The sequence below is a fragment of the Sus scrofa genome, chromosome 13 (assembly GCF_000003025.6).
Source record: "Sus scrofa isolate TJ Tabasco breed Duroc chromosome 13, Sscrofa11.1, whole genome shotgun sequence".
Lineage (NCBI taxonomy): Eukaryota > Metazoa > Chordata > Mammalia > Artiodactyla > Suidae > Sus > Sus scrofa.
The window spans coordinates 68,546,224-68,566,523 of NC_010455.5; the positions used below are offsets into that span (position 1 = coordinate 68,546,224).

Consider the following 20,300-nt stretch of genomic DNA (forward strand, 5'->3'; position numbering starts at 1 on the left):
CCGTAAACGGGAGGCGAGGTTTGGCAGGAACAGTAGAGGCTGGTCTGGGAAAGGGGCCCGAGGGACTGCACATGAGGATGGGCAGGGGTATGCGGGATTAAGATGCTCAAAGAGGCGGGAGCTTGGCCTCGGGACTGGGGAGGTGATTCTTGGGAAGCGAGAAGTCGCTAAGGAACGCAGCTGGAGATAGGGTCAGACCCGTAGGAACTAACTGTCGGCACCCGGACAGACCCGCAGGACCAGGATTCTAGTGTGGCCCCGCCCACGAGGCTTGGAAACGCTGTCCTAGGAATGCAGAAGTTGCGGCCCCGCCTCACCTCTGGGGCGGAACCAATTGTGACGGCTGCGAGGTTTCTTGCCGGCGCTACAAAGGTGCGGCCCGAGAGCGGCGGAGTGCGCCGGCGTGACGCGGCCGCGCGGAGTGGGCGGGGCCAAGACGGCGGCGGCTTGCCAGATCGAGAGCTAGAGCGAGAGGCTGTTGTGAGACGACGGCTCCCCAAACCGACCGCCATGAGCACCAAGCAGGTCACCTGCAGGTCAGTGCGCGGCGCCGCAGGGTCCCAGAGCGCCGGGTCGCTTCGGGCCCTTCCAAGGGTGCGCCCCAGTCCTGCGCCAGGGAAGTAGGCTGGAGCCGGTTCGTGGAAAGTGGCTCCCGGTTCATCATCCGACTTCCCACGGAGTCGGTGCGGCCGGAGCCGGGGACCCGGCGGGGCGTGGCCGAGTCTCGTGGCGGAGACTCGGTCGAGGCCGGCGCGGGGGGCTGTCTACGGGTTCCAAGCGTGGTCCCTGCCCTGGAAGGAAGGGGTGCTGGCGGGGCCGTGCAGGGTGCTGGGCCCTGGAGGCGACCCCAGGACTGTGGGTGTAGCTGGAAGAGGTGACTTGGAGGAAAGAGGTTCCAGGAGGTCGTTTGCAAATGGAGATGCCACGCAGGGTTGGGCTGTTAATCGTCGGTTAGGGCCTCAAAGAACTGGAGCCCCGTAAGCGGCCTTCGTTTCCTAAGAGTTTGAAGAACTTCGGTGCAACCTAAACTTTATAGAGAGTTAGCAAGTTAAGAATTGTGTGGAAAGTAGCATTTACTGAAAGTTCGTTCTTTGTCCTGCATATTTCCAGGTCCCTTGCATTCGTTGTCACTAGCCCTCACCGTAACGTTTCTGGGCAGATGTTATTCCTATTTTACAGCGTGGGAATAAATGATGCCCTCATCTTACTGAGGGATCCATTTCCGTGGAGAAATACAACAGCAATGGGTGGATGGTTGTAAAAAATTCAAAATTGTATGACTTCACTGCTCCTGTTAAATAGAAATAGCTTGGTTTTGGTTAACACCTTCCTTCCTTGGTAAGCATGTGGTTTGACGGTATTGGGATCCTAGTCTTAATGAATTTGGGAAATAGTTTTTATTTTAATTGGTTTCAGTTAAATCTGTATGGGAAACATTGATTAGAGGAAAAAAAACAGCTCACAGTTGTAGTTTGGTTATGTAATGAACAGTGTATGTAAGTAGCATCTATGTTGTTACTTCTTTTCATTAGTATGAATAGTTGAGAAGTGACTGTGTAAAAAGTTTCAGCTAAACTGTTTAAACTGTTCAGCCAGTTTATCCAGCCCTCGATAACTTAACTTATATTAAGCAGTTGTCAGAAATTTACACTTAGTGTCTATACAAAAGACTTTTACCAGGTTATCTGTTCTAGAAGGTCTCTTGTGAAGACCTATTCGTGTGTTTATTTTTATTTGTATGACAAAGCAGTATTCTTAGTCATTGTGGACTGTACTTATGGCTGATGCTCCTAAGATATGTCAACAAAACTGCCTGTTTATATGATGCTTTATAACTGAATCTCAGCTCTTCGTGGTACCCAATTTTACAGGTGAGGAAACCTTAATGCTCAGACTTAGAGCTTGTCTCTAATTTACATCTAACTACAGGAACAAAAACTTAAGTCAAGATCATCTTGGGTTTTTTTTTGTTTTTTGTTTTTCCTTCTACACTGACCTGAAAACTTTAATTCTGTGTTTCCCAAACAGGGATGCCCTGCAGAAAGTTAGTGCTTAGAATCTAGAATGGGTTGGCATGTTGGGAAGGGATTAGTTCTGTTGAAGTACTAACTGATGTTCATTGTAGGGCTTGCAATGTGCTAGGTGCTCTTTGAGGTTCTTTACCAGCTGTAATTCGTGGCACAATCCAGCACTATGCACCAATGCATAGATTGATTGTGAAACAAAGCCTCAGCATTGAAGTGACTTGCCAGGGTTATCCAGCTTCCAGGTGGCTGCAGTATGGCTTCAGAGTTCATGCTCCTGTAGATTCTATGGCCCATCCAAATCCATAGGAAAGTCAAAAGAGATCACTTCAGTTCCTGTCGTGGCTCAGTGGTAATGAGTCTGACTAGTATCCACGAGGATATGGGTTTGATCCCTGGCTTCGCTTGGTGGGTTAAGGATCTGGCATTGCTGTGAGCTGTGGTGTAGGCTGGCAGCTATAGCTTCAATTTGACCCCTAGACTGGGAACTTCCATAGGTCGCAAGTGTGGCCCTAAAAAGACGAAAAAAGAAAAAAAAAAAAAAAAAGGTCGCTTATAAAGGGATGTGAAGGAGTCTGACCTCATAAGGACTACCTTGCCAAATAAAAACCAGAACATGTATTTATTTATTTATTTATATTTTTTTCTTTTTAGGGCTGCACCCATGGCATATGGAGGTTCCCAGGCTAGGGGTTGAATCGGAGCTATAGCTGCCAGCCTACACCACAGCCACAGCAACTGGAGATCCAAGCCGTGTCTGAGACCTACACCACAGCTCACGGCAACGCCAGATCCTTAACCCACTGAGCAAGGCAAGGGATCAAACCTGCAATCTCATGGTTTCTAGTCAGGTTCGTTTCTGCTGTGCCACCGTGGGAACTCCAAAAACCAGAACGTGTATTTAAATGGGAAAAACAGCGATATTACCAAGAGTACCAAGTTTACATTAATGTGCTTATGATGGCAAATGCTTTTCTCACTTCATCATCTTATTCACTCAAGTCTTATATCCAGATATTAGTAACTTACAGGAAATGTTCAAGGCATGATTTACTGGGGAGACTACACCTAAACAAGGTAATCGGCTGTTTTTGGTTTGCTTTCCTGACTGTGGGATGTGATATACATGCTTATTCTGAATGGCAGCAAGACAGAGTGTTAGTTTTGCTTCCGTTCTAATATAAATTATTTCTCTCCAAGAGATGAATGTGAAATGCTAGAATTCCCAAACTTAATGACAAAGACACTGCATATGTTTACTGCCTGGAATGTAAGAATGGCCACTCATACAGTTGTAGTGTCCATCTGCTCCCCACGTTCCTTGACATGCTATTCTGTCCAGAATCTCAGCCTGGAGATCACTTTTTGCTGATTCCTTTTACAAACCATCTACCTATGTCTTCCAATCTGTTTTTAAAGCCCTGGTGTTGAAAGTCACAAAATATGGGGGATCTTGTGGCCATTGTGGGGTAGGATGAACTTGAGATCTTAGATTCGGGCAGTTCTGGATTCTGATTATCTGTGTCACCTGTGTCACAGCCTCCTTATCTGTAAAGCGGGGATGGTAATACCTCACCAGCAGGATTGGTTAAGAGCCTAGATAATAATAACAAACCATTCTAACAGCATTTATGATGTGCTAGGCCAAGCATTTACATGCAGTCTCAGTTAAACCTCACAGTAGTGTCTTGCTGCAGTCTCTGAAGTACAATTATAATCATATTGTAAATGGGGAAACAGGCTTGAAGATTTAAATAATTTGCTCAGGATCACATAGGAAGCCAACTTCAGAGTCTTCCTTTAACCACTATACTTTATTCCATCCTCACTTCTAATCAGTTATTTCAAATTTACCACCATGCCTAGCATTAACTGCTTTCCCTCTTGATGGATCTGTTATCACAAGCAGTACAGCCATAAATTTAAGTCTGTGAAAATATGGGGGGGGGGGTAAAGGAAATTGACACAGAATGCAAATTACCCATATACTTGGAAATGATTTGCAAAAGCATTTTGCTAGAGACAGGCACCCTTGAAAGACCTGTAAGAAACCAGATTGATTCTGCTTGGTTCAGCCTCTAGCCACAGCTAGAGCTGCTGGTGGTTCTGTGACTAGTAGTGACCCTGCTCTTCTTTTCAATATATAATAGCCATGCTATCTGAAATGGTCTTAAGGTCACCCACAATAACAGACCTTTCTCTGGAGTGTCCCCTAAAAAATGCCCTACTCTGAGTCTCCAGCTCTGCACTCCCCCCATACTATCAGCGCCCCACGCCCTTCCCCAGTTCATGTCTCTGTCTTCTCTCCAGGAAGGTAAAAGAGATGGTTTGGCCATTGGGAAGGCCAAGCAGTTGGAAATTCATTACCTGGAGTAACATGAGAGAGGCCTGGATTGAGCTTAGTGTAACATAGATGTGAGGAACCACCATCAGCAGATGCCCCAAAGGACAGGCAGGATGCACTCAAAGTAGTTTTATGTTGTCAGTGGAAAGTGAAAATGGTGACGTAATGCTACAAAAATAGGATAGGCTGGCTTAGAACACTTGTTTCACACTCACCTTTCTTGAAGGCAGTGACAGTGGTCTAGAAGTATTTTTGAACTTGTTTAAATTTCAGCTCAGGAGTTCCCATTGTGGTGTAGCAGAAACGAATCCAACTAGGAACCACGAGGTTGTGGGTTCAATCTCTGGCCTTGCTCTGTGGGTTAAGGATCGGTGTTGCAGTGAGCTGTGGTGTAGGTCACAGATGAGGCTCGGACCTGGTGTTGCTGTGGCTGCGGTGTAGGCTGGCAGCTGTAGCTCCAATTTGACCCCTAACCTGGGAACCTCCATATCCTGTGGGTTTGGCCCTAAAAAAAATAAATAAATAAATTTCAGCTCATTCACAGAAGTGAAATGGTTTGCATGAAGTCACCAGCTTTTAAGTGATAAAATCAGATGCTTTAGGTGGTGGTTAATCTTGGTTTTTGGGTGGGAAAGGTAATTTGTGAATGCAGTTTGGAAGGAGTATTTTCTGAACAGGACTTATGGGGGGGAGGTGGTAAAAGACATTTGCAGGACCACTACTGAACATCTTTCCTTTTGTATGCCTGGTTAACAGGTAGTATCTGGTAGAGGACCTCTGGTAGTCTCCTGCGTTGATTCTTGTAGGAAATCTTGTTTAGTTTCTCCAAAAGAAACTATTAATGAAGTATTTGTTAGCTGTCACCTTCATGGAACCATATATAAGCCAGTTGCAATCTCCTTTCTTCCACTCTTTTTGAGTTTACTAATCCTGATTAATCAGGTGTGGCTTTTGGCACTGACTTTTTAGAACAATCTTTATACTTTCAAAGATCAAAGATCACCATATTTGAGAAAGATTGGAATAATGTCACACTCTTGAGTAGTGTCATTGGTTTTCCTTTTAGGGCCTCACCTGTGGCCTATGGCAGTTCCCAGGCTAGGGGTCAAATTGAAGCTGCAACAACGCCTGATCCTTAACCCATTGAGTGAGGCCGGGGATCAAACCCTCAATCTCATGGGTACTAGTTGGGTTCATTACCACTGAGCCACAATAGGAACTCCCTTGAGTGGTTTTCTTGAAGAACAATTATCACACCGTTTAGAAGTATAATATATTTTGTGTCCAGGATCCCTAGCCCAGCCCTACCACCAGCAATTGGCCAGAAGGACCCAGGAGACTCAAGGCCATGATTATCACTGAGGTGTTGTGGGAATCATGGCTGAATCATAAGGGAGAAAGACTCAGGCAGTATCTGGAGAAACCCATACAGGCTTTCCACCTTCACTCCCTCCCATAAAGCATCCCACAGCACAGTCTTCCTCCTGCAGCAGAAAGGCAGCAACATGTGCCCAGGAAAGTCTGTTAGAGGTTCAGTGCCCAGGCTGGTCCCCCTCTGCCCTGTACCCAGACCAGACTCCCAGAAGGAAAGCAGGTGTTCAGCATAAACCACATTGTTTATACACAGTATAGGCACAGTGAGCCCTGTTATGACTTAGGGACAGACAGTTTATATCAGCCTAGGGAACTGTTTTCCAGCCAAGTCCCAGGTGCTGTACACAGGTGGTTCACAATTGCTGTATTAACAATTCTGCACACTTTGCAAATCAGCATTGTGAATAACAAGATCCCTTTTGTATGGGCCCCTTTTTTTTAAGTCCCTTTAAAGTTTCTAACAAGAATAGCCTTACTTTGTCAGGTCCTGGGCCTTATTTCTTTTTAAGTAAACCTGTAGCAGCCTCATATCAAGTTATTGTACAGTCTCTGATCAAATGGAAGACCCCCAGGGGATGTTTTCTGGGAAAAGCCTGGCTGACCACCTAGAAAAGACCCTGTGGATGGCACCTCAGTATAGTCACTTATGTCACAGGTCCAGTCATCTTTGTAGGCTCAGAAATTTGATTTTGTTGTACTTAGAGGTGGCTCATGCTGGCCAAACTCAGTAGACACTGACATACAAAGTACATCCCTTTTAACATTTCCTGGGTGAAAAGAAACTGTCAGGTGGGCCTGGTCAGCACTCTGCTTTTGGGAATGGACAAGTGGAGAAAATGAGAGTATGCCTGGCAGCAAGGAAGGATGGAAGGGCTCCACATCTTGTGGTCTCCACCTGGGGCAGCCTCCAGGCCTCTTGTAGAGCATAGGTGCAGCATGAATTGACACCTGTGTTTTGTGGCACCCTTTCTCTGGAAAGGACAGTCTGGGCCTTCTGACCTTCCTTAGAGACCACTCCCTTCCTTCTATTGTCAAGCCTTTCTCCAGCTCCAGGCAGAGCTAATTGGTTAGGTTTAAGCTGTGTTCAGTCACACTTAGTGATGTTCCAGCTGTACCTTCTTCAAGTTATCCCCAGGCTTTTTAAATAATTATTGAAGTAGGAGTTCCTGTAGTGGCTCAGTGGTTAACGAACCCAACTAGTATCCATGAGGACTCAGGTTTGATTCCTGGCGTTGCTCAGAGATTGAGGATCAGTGCTGCTGTGAGCTGTGGTGTAGGTCGGCAGCTACACCTCCAATTCAACCCCTAGCCTAGGAACCTCCATATGCCTCGGGTATGGCCCTAAAAAGACAAAAAAAAAAAAAAAAAAATTATTGAAGTACAGTTGATATGCCAAATGGTATGTTGCAGGTGTACAGTATAGTGGTTCACAATTTTTTAAGGTTATACTCCATTTATAGATATTACAAAGTATTGGCTCTATTTCCCATTTTGTATAGTGTATCATTGTAGCTGATTTCATACCTAATAGTTTGTACCTCTTAATCCCCTACCCCTCCATTGCCCCTCTCCTCACTGGTAACCACTAATTTGTTCTCTGTGCCTCTGAATGTGTTTTGTTACGCTTACTAATTTTTTTTTTCCTTCATTTTTGGCCTCCCCAAGGCACATGGAGTTCCTGGGCCAGGGATCATATCCAAACTGCAATCATGACCTAAGTCACAGTTGTGGCAACGCTAGATCCCTAACCCTCTGTGCCCGGCAGGGATGGAACCTGCATCCCAGCTCCCAAGAGGCCACCGATCCCATTGTGCCCCAGCAGGAACTCCTGTTTTGTTACATTTACTAATTTTTAATGAGCTAGTGCGGATATTCCGTCAATTTCCATTGTCATTTATGCATTTGTTTGTTATACAGCAAATACTTATTGTGGCCCTTCTTTGTTCAAAGTGTGTATACCGGTGCTTGGCAGAAGTTACGTAAAGCGAATCAATAGGTCCTGAATGATTATATTTTGGGGCAGGGATGATAAAGCAGTCAGATTGATGATAAATTGTGTTTGTGTGTGTACACACTTTATATAGATATACCAACAGAATCTGTCACTTCTTACCTTAGGTAGAAAGTACCATAAAAAGAAAACATAACTTGCTATGTAAATTCAGGGGAGAGATAAGGAAAGGTTATCAGAAGATTCGTGGATCTTATTTTGCTCCATATTAGTCATTGAGTGAGGCCCAAGATGTGGAGCCTGTCACTTAGAATCACATCCCTCTGGCTTTAGCCCAAGAAAGCAGTGAAGATTAGATGCTCATTTTAGGGCTTTGTGAGTTTGGTTCTTTTTTTCTTTTTTAGGGCCACATTTGAAGCATATGGAAATTCCCAGGCTAGGGGTTGAATTGGTGCTCTAGCTACCAGCCTACACCACAGCCACAGCAATGCCAGATCTGAGCCGAATCTGGGATCTACACCACAGTTAATGGCAATGAGGATCCCCGACCAATTGAGCAAGGCCAAGGGTCAAACCCGGGTCCTCATGGATACTAGTTGGGTTTCTTACCATGGAGCTACAACAGGAACTCCAGGCTTTGTGAGTTTAGGGGGCTGCAGGATACTCAGTGGACATGTCAGGGATGCAACCTGAAACTGGGAACTGATCCAGAGTCATGCTGGAGGTGGCATTTGTGTGCTCTCCACCTTGAGGGGATTGTTGCACGAAGTGGTCACAATTGTTGAGATGGAGGAAAAGACAAACGAAGATAAAATTGGATAAGATCAGCATTGGGTGTTTGAGTGAGAAAGTGAGATCACAGAGGACTCGGGAAGAGGCAGGAGGGACCTCAGGAAAGCTTCATAGAGGATTTCATCAAGGAGGAGGGCTGGCCCTCTCTGCTTGCCCAGAGAGGTTAAGAAGAAAGAGTAGGAACTGAGAGTTCCTGTTGTAGCTTAACGGTAATGAACCCAATTAGTATCCATGAGGGTGTGGGTTTGATCCCTGGCCTCCCTCAGTGGGTTAAAGAATCAGGCATTGTGACAGGGATCCTGTGTGGCTGTGGCTGTGGCCGGCACCTGTAGCTCAGTTTGCCTGGGGATTTACATATGCTGCAAGTAAGGCCCTAGAAAGCCAAAAAGACAAGAAAAAGATCAGGCATTGCTGTGAGTTGTGGTGAAGGTTGCAGACTCGGCCTGGATCTCCAGTTGCTGTGGCTATGACATAGACCAGCAGCTGCGGCTCCCTTTCGACCCCTAGTCTGGGAACTTCCATATGCCTGGGTGTGGCCTTAAAAAGGAAAAAAATGAAGAAGAGTGAGAACTGGAGTTCCTGTCATGGCTCAGCAGAAACGAAGCTGACTAGGAGCCATGAGGATGCAGGTTTGATCCCTGGCCTCGTGACTCCAATCTGGTGTTGCTGTGCCTGTGGCGTAGGGCAGTGGCTACAGCTCCGATTCGACCCCTAGCCTGGGAACCTCCATATACCACTGGGTGCGGCCCTAAAAACAAACAAAAAAACAAACAAAAAAGAGAACTAAGGAATATGTTATCAGTGATTTATGAGGATAAATTTCTCATAAATGTATAAGAATCTCTACAAATAATAGTGGGAATTAGTAACACTATAGTAGTATTAATATTTTTTTGCAGTGAAATTCTTTGTAGTGTTGGAGTTTTATGGAGCCTTAGAAACCTGAAGGTTTATAGGTCCCAATTGAGGACATTTTGTGACTTGCAAGGTCTCTTTGGCTCAGGATTCCAAGCCATTTTTCAGTGTGAGTAGTAGTCATACCCAAGTATATATATTTTATATGTATTTTTCTAAATCCTATACAGAAACCAAAAAATTTAGTCACTCTTGACTCTGTTTTTTCTCATAAACTGTGTACCAGAAAATTCTTTTTTTTTTTTTTTTTTTTTTGTCTTTTTAGGGCCACGCTCGCAGCATATGGAGGTTCCCAGGCTAGGAGTCTAATTGGAGCTGTAGCTGCTGGCCTATGCCACAGCCACAGCAACGCCAGATCCTAGCTGCGTCCGCAACCCACATCACAGCTTATAGCAACACTGGATCCTTAACCCACTGAGCGAGGCCAGGAATTGAACCTGCAGCCTCATAGTTCCTAGTCATATTTGTTTCTACTGCGCCATGACGGGAACTCCTTGTACCAGCAAATTCTGTTGAATCTGCCTTCTAATACACGCCAGATCTGACCACTCTTCACTATTGCTACCACTGTAGTCCACACATTCGTATCCGTTTTTTTTTAATTGAAGTATACTTATATACAGTATTATATAAATTATAGGTGTACAGTATAGTGATTCACACTTCTCTGGGTTATACTCCACTTACAGTTTTTATAAAATGTTGGCCATATTTCCTGTATTGTACAATATATCTTGTACCTTATTTTATACAAAATAGTTTATACCTCTTAATCCCCTACCCCTGTGTTACCCCTCTCCCTTCTCTCTCCCTCTGGTAACCACTAGTTTGTTCTCTGTTATCAGTGAGTCTGCTGCCTTTTTGTTACATTCACTAGTTTGTTGTATTTTTTAAATTCCACATATTAGTAATATCATATAGTATTTGTCTTTCTCTGACTTATTTCACTTAGCATAATGCCCTCCATATCCATCCATATTGCTACAAAGACCAAGATTTCATTCTTTTCATGGCCAAGTGGTATTCCTTTGTGTGTATATACATATATATGCTTCTTCCATTCAACTGTTGATAGACACTTAGGTTGCTTCTGTATCTTGGCAATTATAAATAATGGTGCTAGGAACATTAGTGTGAGTGTGTATTTTCGAATTAATGTTTTTGCTTTTGATTCATACCCAGGAGTAGAATTGCTGGGGGCATATGGTAGTTCTAGTTTTAGTTTTTTGAGAAACCTCCATGCTATTTTCCACAGTGGTTGCACCAATTACATTCCCACCAACAGTGAATGAGGGTTCCCTTTTCTCCACATCCTCACTAGCATTTGTTATTTGCGTTCTTTTGGATGAGAGCCATTCTGAAACTTGTGAGGTGGTATCTCATTGTTTCCATTTGTATTTCCCTCATGATAAGGGATGTTAAGCACCTTTTCATGTGCCTCTTGGCCATCTGCATGTGTTTTCTTTGGAAAAATGTCTAAAATCTCGGCCCATTATTTGTTTGCATTGTTTGTTTGATGTTGAGTTGTATGGACTGTTTATATATTTTGTATATTAACCCCTAATTGGTCATATCATTTGCAAATATTTTCTCCCATTCAGTAGGTTGTCTTTTCATTTTATTTATGGTTTCCTTTGCTGTACAAAAGCTTTTAGTTTAATTAGGTCTCATTTGTTTATTTTTGCTTTTATTTCCTTTGCTTCAGGAGAGAGATCCAAAAAAATATTATTATAATTTATGGCAAAGAGTGTGCTGCCTGTGTTTTCTCCTTGGGGTTTTATGGTTTCTGGTCTTACATTTAGGTGTTTAATCCATTTTGAGTTTATTTTGTATATGGTGTTAACCAGATATTGCCAACCACATGTTCAAGAGCACTGGCTCTCTTGGGTCAGGGGTGCGGATGGGGAAGCACCACACCATGGAGCTGCCACCAGTAAGTCTGCAGGGTTGGGGAAAGGAAAGCACGTTGTAGGCTGAAACGGTGGGCAGGTTCCCTGGTCCATTCTGACTCATACAGGTCCATGAAGGAAGTGGGTTAGCACAATTTGTTGTGGGGAAAGATGGGTACAATGTTTTAGGCAAGGGCCATGGTCTGCACACAGGCAGAGGGACAGGGACTCTGCCTGTCAGTTTGCTGGGTGAGGATCAGAGCTATCAGGGAGATCAGAGTCAGGTCCCCTCCCCAGCAGTTAGGTATTTCTTTGTCTGCATCATGGGTATTATGCTAACACTGTGAGTAAGTGTCAGGATTCAGTGCAACAAAGAAGTGAAAGGAGTTACCATCGTGGCTCAGCAGAAAAAAATCTAAGATCCATGAGGATTCAGGTTTGATCCCTGGCCTCACTCAGTGGGTTAAGGATGGGCTGCTGTGAGCTGTGGTGTAGGTTGAAGACACAGCTTGGATCTGGCATTGCTGTGGCTGTGGTGTAGGCCAGTGGCTATAGCTCCGATTGGACCCCTAGCCTGGGAACCTCCATATGCCTTGGTGTAGCCCTTAAAAAAACAAACAACCAGAGAAGTGAAAGTGCTCCATAGAGTGTTGATCGTGCTGCTCATCAGATCTGCTGTATTTTTCCTCATTTCATATATTTCTCATTACGTACTTGTCAGAGAGAGGGAGGGCCCTCCTTGCCCTGAAGTCTTCATTATCCCTCTTTAAAAAAGATACCCTGTCAGAGCCATAGGAGGTGGGGAATTGGGTAAACCAGAGTGGTGGGAGTTGACAAGGTGAAAGCTAGTGTGAACAGTTTGGGAGCTTGTCCTCTACTCTGTCTGCTTTTGTAATGTGCTTGAAATTTTCCATAACATAGTTTTTAAAATAAGTAAATCATGGGTTCACAGAATAGCCTACTGCCAGGCCTCATCTGCACCTCCAGCCTCTCCAGCCCTTAGACAGCTTGGGGCTGGGGTGGGTGTGGGGGCAGGGGAGCCTTCTGGAAGAGGTCTGAAAGGGGTTAGTGTCTCTCCACCTTTCTGCTGCCCCAACATCAGGACCACAGTGCCCTTCTGGGGCCTCCTGGCCCCTCACCTTTCTGTCCCTTCCTGGCCCTTCCACCCTGAAGCCTGCTTGGCATGGCAGCCCAGCCCCCCTCGTGCAGGAGACATGTTGGCTCAGCCCTGCGCATGCATTGTGATGAGGGTCAGGTCACTTGTGACTCCGCTTTATGTCAGCATTCTTTACTAGGCTCTGATCAGAGTGGAATTATGGAGGTGCCTCCTGTGAGATTGGTACTGTACTGAGCATTTTCTGTATTTTTTTTAACCATTTCCTTACCAGTATTTGATAGTTTTTATAATTTTTTAAAAAACTAAAACAACTAGTTATTGTTACAAGAGCAGTATATGTTCATGGTAGAGATGTTAGAAAGTACAGGAACATACCAGTGGAGTTCCCGTTTAGCAGGTTAGGAACCCAACTAGCATCCATCAAGATGTTGGTTCGTTCAGTGGCCTAAGGATCTCGAGTTAGGGGAGTTCCTGTTGTGGCTCAGCGGCAACTAATCTGACTAGGATCCACGAGGACGAAGGTTCATTCCCTGGCCTCGCTCAGTGGATTAAGGATCCGGCTTTGCCCTGAGCTATGGTGTAGGTCACAGATTCGGCTTAGATCTGGCATTACTGTGGCTGTGCCGTAGGCTAGCAGCTACAGCTCCAATTTGACCCCTAGCCTGGGAACCTCCATATGCTCTGGGTGCGGCCCTAAAAAGACGAAAAGAATCTGGTGTTGCTGCAAGTTGTGGTATAGGTCGCAGATGCCACTCAGATCTGGTATTGCTGTGGATGTGGTGTAGGCCTACAGCTACAGCACCAATTCTCAGCCCCCAGCCTGGGAACTTCCATGTGCCTCAGGTACGGCTCTTAAAAAAAAAAAAAAAAAAAAAGACAAAAAAAAGAAATTATTTTTTTAAAAAAACCCTATGCCTTACTCTTAAGGATTGCCACTCTTAACACACTATTGTATTATCTTTCCACATTTCTTAAAATGAAGGTATGTGTATGTATAAATATGCATAATTAGCTTTTACCAAAATGACAGCATGATGTATGTGCTGTTTTAAAATTTTTTAATTATAAAATGTGCATAACATGAATTTACCATCTTAACCATTTTTAAGCGCACAGTTCAGTAGGATTAGTACATTCACACTATTGTGCAGCCATCACTACCATCCATCTCCAAAACGTTTTCATCTTCCAGAACTGAAACTGTCCCCTTTAAACACTAAATCCTCATTTTGCCTCCCCATAGCTCTTGGCAACCACCATTCTATTTCCTCTCTCTGTTAGTTGACTCTTCTAAGTACCTCATATAAGAGGAATCACACATTGCTGGTCTTTTTGTGACTGGCTTATTTCACTTAGCACAATGTCCTGAGGTTTGTCTGTGTCATAGCATGTTTCAAAATTTCCTCCCCTTTTAAGGCTGAGTAATATTTAATTGTATGTGTACCCACATTTTATCTCTTAATCCATTGATGGATGCTTGGATGGCTTCCACCTTTTAGCTACTGTGAATAATGCTTCTCTGAACAGGGGTGTTCAAATACTTGAGTTCTTGCTTTCGGTTTGTTTCTGTATATACCCATGAGTGGAACTGTAGAATCTTATGGTAATTCTACTTTTAATCTTTTGAGGAACTGTGGTACTGTTTTACATAGCAGCTGCACCGTTTTACTATATATTCTGTTTTATAATCTGCTTTTTTCAGTTAATAATATCCAGGAGTTCCCCAATGGCTCAGCTGTTATGGGTCTGGCATTGTCACTGCTGTAGCTGTGGTTTAGGTTTGACCCCTGGTCCGGAAACTTCCACATACCACAGGCGTGGCCACAAATAAAATAATGATCTTCAACTTTCTGTGTCAATAAGTTATCTAATATCTAGTCTATACTCAATTTCCCCATTTGTTCCAGAATGGTTTTTACAGCTAGTTTGTCCAAACTGTAAAATAATCTAGGACTAAATATTGCATGTGGTTATTATGTACCTTATATTTTGTCTACTAACCTAGTATGGTTTCCTCCTTTTTTATTTTCTTTTTTTAATTACTTTAGTAAAGTATAATTGACATACCATATATAGGGACTCTGTCTGTGTAGTCTGTGTAGACTATTTAATGGTCTATATAGGGATTAGTCTGTTCCTATAGATCTGCCCTTTGATATTACATGTAAATGGAGTCATACAACATGTGGCCTTTTGTGTCCAATTTATTTCACTTACTATAATGTGTTTGTAGCTCATTCTTGTTGCATTCCCCCTCCCCTTTTTTTTTAATCTTTTTATGGCTGCATGTGTGGCATATGGAACTTCCCAGGCTAGGCATGGAATTGGAGGAGCTGCCAGCCTGTGCCACAGCCATAGCAATGCCAGATCTGAGCCACGTCTGTGACCTACATCAGCCCGAGGCGACACTGATCCTTAATCTACTGAGCTGGGCCAGGGATCAAACCCATATCCTCATGGATACTAGTTGGGTTTGTTACTGCTGAGCCATAGAGGGAACTACTTTTTTTTTTTTCCTGTGGCATATGGACATTCCTGGGCTAGCAGCCGAATCGGAGCTGCAGCTGTGATCTATGCCACAGTCAAGGCAGTACCAGATCTGAGCTGCATCTGAGGCCTACACCATAGCTTGTGGCAATACCAGATCCTTAACCTACTGAGTAAGGCCAGTGATCAAATCCACACTCTCACAGATACTGTATTGGGTTCTTAATCCGTTAAGCCACAGCAGGAACTCGAGTTCCATTATTCATTCCTTTTTATTGCCAAAAAATATCCATTGTATGGCTATATTCCCTTTTGTTTATCCATTCACCAGTTGATAGAATTGTAGAAGTTTTCACTTTTTTTTTTTTTTTTTTTTTTTTTTGGTCTTTTTGCCATTTCTTGAGCCACTCCTGTGGCATATGGAGGTTCCCAGGCTAGGGGTCTAATCGGAGCTGAGCTGCCAACCTCTGCCAGAGCCACAGCAACTTGGGATCCGAGCTGCATCTGCGACCCACACAACAGCTCACGGCAATGCCGGATCGTTAACCCACTGAGCAAGGGCAGGGATCGAACCCGAAACCTCATGTTCCTAGTCGGATTCGTTAACCACTGCGCCACGACGGGAACTCCAAGTTTTCACTTTTTGACTGTTGTGAATAATGCTGCTATGATCATTGATGTACAGTTATGTACGTGAACATATGTTTTCACTTTTCTTTGGTAAATAGAGTGAAATTGTTGAGTCAAATGGTTAATTTATGTTTTTAAGAAGCCACCAAACTATTTTCCAAACCCAAGCCCCCCCCCCGCCCATTTTTCCATGATAGTTCCTTAGTAAAGAGACCAGGCCCATATACTGCCTCTTCTTTTTATCTGGTTGCTTCCTCATGAGGGCTTTTAACTTGTTCCGAATCCCCCGTATTTCCTATAAACTAGGAGTAGATCTGCAGTTTTGTTGGTAAAGTTAAATTTTTTTGGCTAGGATACATTGCAGACTGTGTTGTATACTTCATTCATATTTGGTAACATCAGCGGACACAATGTTTGAGTTTCATTTTTTTCCCCGTATAGATCCAGGATCATTTGTTCACTTACCTTGACATCTTTAATGAAAAGTCATTTATCATGCATGTGTGGTTCTATTTAGAATCTTAGCCCCCTTGAACTCCATCTCTCTCTTCACCTCAGCAAATAGCAGTGCTCTGTTTGGGGTTCCCCTCCCTGCTCCAAAGTCTAAATACTCCTCTATCCAGAAAGCCAGGCTCACCTTTCTTGTTTCCCTTCTTTCAAGTGCCAGTCTTGTGTTGCATTGTTTCCATGTCTGAAAGCAGTTGTTTCGTGTATTTTGTTCTATTTTCTAGGTTTTTTCTCATTAGGAGGGCAAATTCCATGCTTCTTCAGAGCTAGAAGCAAAAGTCTTTCTTCCTGTCATGCTTCAGTTTGGACAGTTTCTATTGCTTTGCCTTCAGGTTTTCCATTTTCTTATACAGTGTAATTACACTACTGCCATTACAATCTAATTTTCATTTCTGGAAGTTCTTTGTGGCTCCCCCCACATAGCTTACAGTTATTTGATGTGGAATCTCAGTTCTCAGACCAGGGATTGAACCCATGCTGCAGGGGTAAAGTGCCGAGTCCTAGCCACTAGACCACCAGGGAACTCCCTATTTGGTTCTCTTATATCTTCCATTTCTCCCATTATTTTTGTGTTTTCCTTAAATTCTTCAGCATATTGAACTTTTGATTTTATTTATTTATTTATTTATTTATTTATTTATTTATTTATTGTCTGTTTTGCCTTTTCTAGGGCCGCTCCCGCGGCATATGGAGGTTCCCAGGCTAGGGATTGAATCAGAGCTGTAGCCACTGGCCTACACCAGAGCCACAGCAACGTGGGATCCGAGCCGCATCTGTGACCTACACCACAGCTCATGGCAACACCGGATCCTTAACCCACTGAGCAAGGCAAGGGATTGAACCCGCAACCTCATGGTTCCTAGTCGGATTCGTTAACCACTGAGCCATGACGGAAACTCTAATATTGAACTTTTTAAATAGCCACACCTGAGGCATATGGAAATTACCACGCTGGGGGTCACATCAGAGCTGCAGCTGAGGCCTATGCCACAACCATAGCAATACCGGTTCCAGGCCACATCTATGACGTATGCTGCAGGTTGCGGCAATGCCAGATCCTTAACCCACTGAGCGAGTCCAAGGATTGAACCCACATTCTCACGGAGACTACGTTGGGTTCGTAATGAACCTGTTGAGTCACAATGGGAACTCCATGAAAATATTTGTAATAGCTGGGTGTTTTTTTTTTTTTTTTTTTTTTTGTCTTTTTGTCTTTTTGCCATTTCTAGGGCTGCTCCCATGGCATATGGAGGTTCCCAGGATAAGGGTCTAATTGGAGCTGTAGCCACTGGCCTACGCCAGAGCCACAGCAACGAGGGATCCAAGCCGTGTCTGCGACCTACACCACAGCTTATGGCAATGCCGGATCCTTAACCCACTGAGCAAGGCCAGGGATCGAACCTGCAACCTCATGGTTCTAGTCAGATTCGTTTATTACTGTGCTATGACAGGAACTCCTGTAATAGCTGTTTTTAAAGTACTTATTTACTGAGTCCGTCTTCTGTCATTCCTGTTATTGACTAATTTTTTTCTTGGTTTAGGGTCACATTTTTCTGCTCTTTGGTATGTTTAGTAATTTTTGATTAGATGCCAAACATTGTGAGTGGTTTTGAGCATTTGGATTTTAATTGTCTTCCTTCAGAGTGTTAAAAGTTTGTTTCAGCTGACAGTAAGTTGTTAGCTATCAGCTAGATCCTTTTGAAGCTTGTATTTAAAAAACAACGAAAAACTCTATTAGGGCAGACCTGAAGTCTTCTTATTTTGGGACTTACCCTTAATGCCAAAGGATGTCCTTCTGGACTCTCCCTCCAGTTTCCTCTGAATATTCAGCCAGGTCTCTCTGCTCTGGCCACACAAAACTACAATGCCTCCCATCTGTTTCTTCAGGGCCAGAATTGGACAACCTGTGGATCACTCCTATATGTAAATCTTTTGGTGCTACACTATCTTACTTGGTCCTCACCACAGCTCAGTAAAATCGGTAGTATAATTTTCATTTTATAGATGAAAGTAGCAAGTCCCACGGAAGTTTGTTTTGTGACTTGCTTATAGGTGGCAGGGCTGGATCTTGAGCTCAGGTCTCTCTGACTCCATTACAACCATACATTTTAGGCTCCGTGAGAACAGAGCAGTTTCTCAGTGTATTTTCACAATTACAAGGCTCACATTTTATGTACATAACATACCTCAAACCAAGAGCATTTATCTTAAGATAGAAATTTATAGGATAATTTTCCTTCCAAAAAAGTTGTCATTGAAATAGTTGTGGTGCATCTGAAATCACTCTGCCCTAGAGTCAAGAACATAAGTATGTCTCCAAATCCCGAGAGAGCCCTAAGATGTAACATATGTATAGTGTATGTTTGTGTGTTGGGTTCAAGAATGTAGTGAATTTTTTTTTTTTTTTTTTTTTTTTTTTTTTTTGGCTGTGTTTGAGCATCCAGAAGTTCCCGAGCCAGGGACTGAACCGACACCATAGCAGCGATCTGCTGCTCCACAAGATGACTGCCAAGAATATGGTGATTTTATAAAGCAAAGTGTGCTTCTAAAAGTTTTATGCCTCTGCTTGTCTCTGCAGGTATTTTATGCATGGTGTGTGTCGGGAAGGAAACCAGTGCCTGTTCTCTCATGACTTGGCAAACAGCAAGCCATCTACCATCTGCAAATACTACCAGAAAGGCTATTGTGCCTATGGAACTCGTTGCAGGCAAGAACTGATTCTGTCCCAGCTGTAATACTGACTTGACTACTTAGGGATTTAAATCCTTCATTTGGAGCACGGGCCTTGATGAGGGCAAAATTTTGCTTTAGAAGTAATGTGGGTGACAGGAGCTCCCGCCATGGCACAATGGGATCAGCAGTGTCTTGGGAGCCCTGGGACATACGTTCAGTCTCTGGCCTGGGAGCTCTATATGCTGTGGGCAGCCAAAAGAAAGAAAAAAGTAATATGACAATATTACAAAAGTAACTTTGAGGAGTTCCCATTGTGGCCCAGTAGTTAATGAATCTGACTAGCATTCATGAGGATGCAGGTTCAATCCCTGGCCTTGCCTAGTGGGTTAAGGATCCAGCGTTGCCGTGATCTGTGGTGTAGGTCACAGACTTGGCTGGGATCCTGCATTGCTGTGGTTGTGGTGTAGGCCAGCAGCTACAGCTCCGATTCGACCCCTGGCCTGGGAACCTCCATATGCCACAGGTGCGGCCATAAGAAAAAAAAGTAACTTTGAAACCTCAAATTCAGTACCCTAAAAATAATTTTAATTTTTCAAAAATCATTTTTCAGGCCTATTCTTAAGAGCCTGTAGTTGTAAAATTGCACTCATAGTGTACATAAGATTTTTTGTGGTGTGTCTTTTTAAGGCTGTGCCTGTAGCATATGGAGGTTCCCAGGCTAGGGGTCAAATCGGAGCTATAGCCACCTGCCTACACCACAGCCACAGCAACGCAAGATCCAAGCCGCGTCTGCGACCTACACCACAGCTCAGGGCAATGCCGGATCCTTAATCCACTGAGCGAGGCCAGGGATTGAATCTGCGTCCTCATGGACACTAGTCAGATTCATTTCCACTGAGCCACAATGGGAACTCCTACATAAGATTTTGTATGTTGCCTTTTTGTAACATGTCAAAAGCTCTTTCCAGTGCTGCTACTTTATCTTTTAACTGTGATTTTATAATGTTTCATCGTATTAACATACCATCATTTTATTACTATTCCTGTATTAGATACTTAAGTAGCTTTCAGTTTTTTGCCATCAGTACCCCTGCAGTGAACCTTCATAGGCATATACAGTCTTCCTCTTTTCCACTTAACTCTGTAGGCAAGTTTTGTAACTTCTAGACAGAAGAACATTCCAAAACCTGATCCTGTGCTTTTGTAGTGAAGAGTGATCTGCTTTCCTGGGCTGCAAAGCTCCCATCAGTCCTGACTCTGTGCTGCCTGGGACCCTGAAAGTTGGTCTACTCTCCCTTCCCCGCACTGGTGGGCACCCCCGAGGGACAGTCCGGGAGATGCCACTCAACATCTCCAGCGCTGTCGGGCACTGTGTGGTCGGGCAGTACACATTTGTCCCACTCAAGTGCAGCTGGGACACCTGAGCGTGGGTGATAGACAGCTGTGTACCACGCACTCTGAACTTCCAGGCAGCTCTGACTAACCGATAAGACTTTTGTCAGTTAAACTACGGGAAAAGATTGATTCTCCATGTTCACAAATTGAGCAGAAGGATGGCTGTTCTGGGCCTGGGGAGTGTGGGAGGCTGGTGGGTGTG

General features: G+C 43.9%; 1 protein-coding gene across 1 annotated transcript in view; it reads left to right on the forward strand.

Annotated features, from left to right (window-relative positions):
• The window catches only part of MKRN2 (makorin ring finger protein 2), a 37,860-nt gene continuing 17,818 nt past the window's right edge, over window positions 259-20,300 (forward strand). The window contains exons 1-2 of the mRNA XM_021069355.1: window positions 259-536; window positions 18,609-18,737. Coding sequence (XP_020925014.1) covers window positions 292-536; window positions 18,609-18,737 — 374 coding nt within the window. The 5' untranslated portion in view covers window positions 259-291. The remainder of the gene's footprint in view (window positions 537-18,608; window positions 18,738-20,300) is intronic.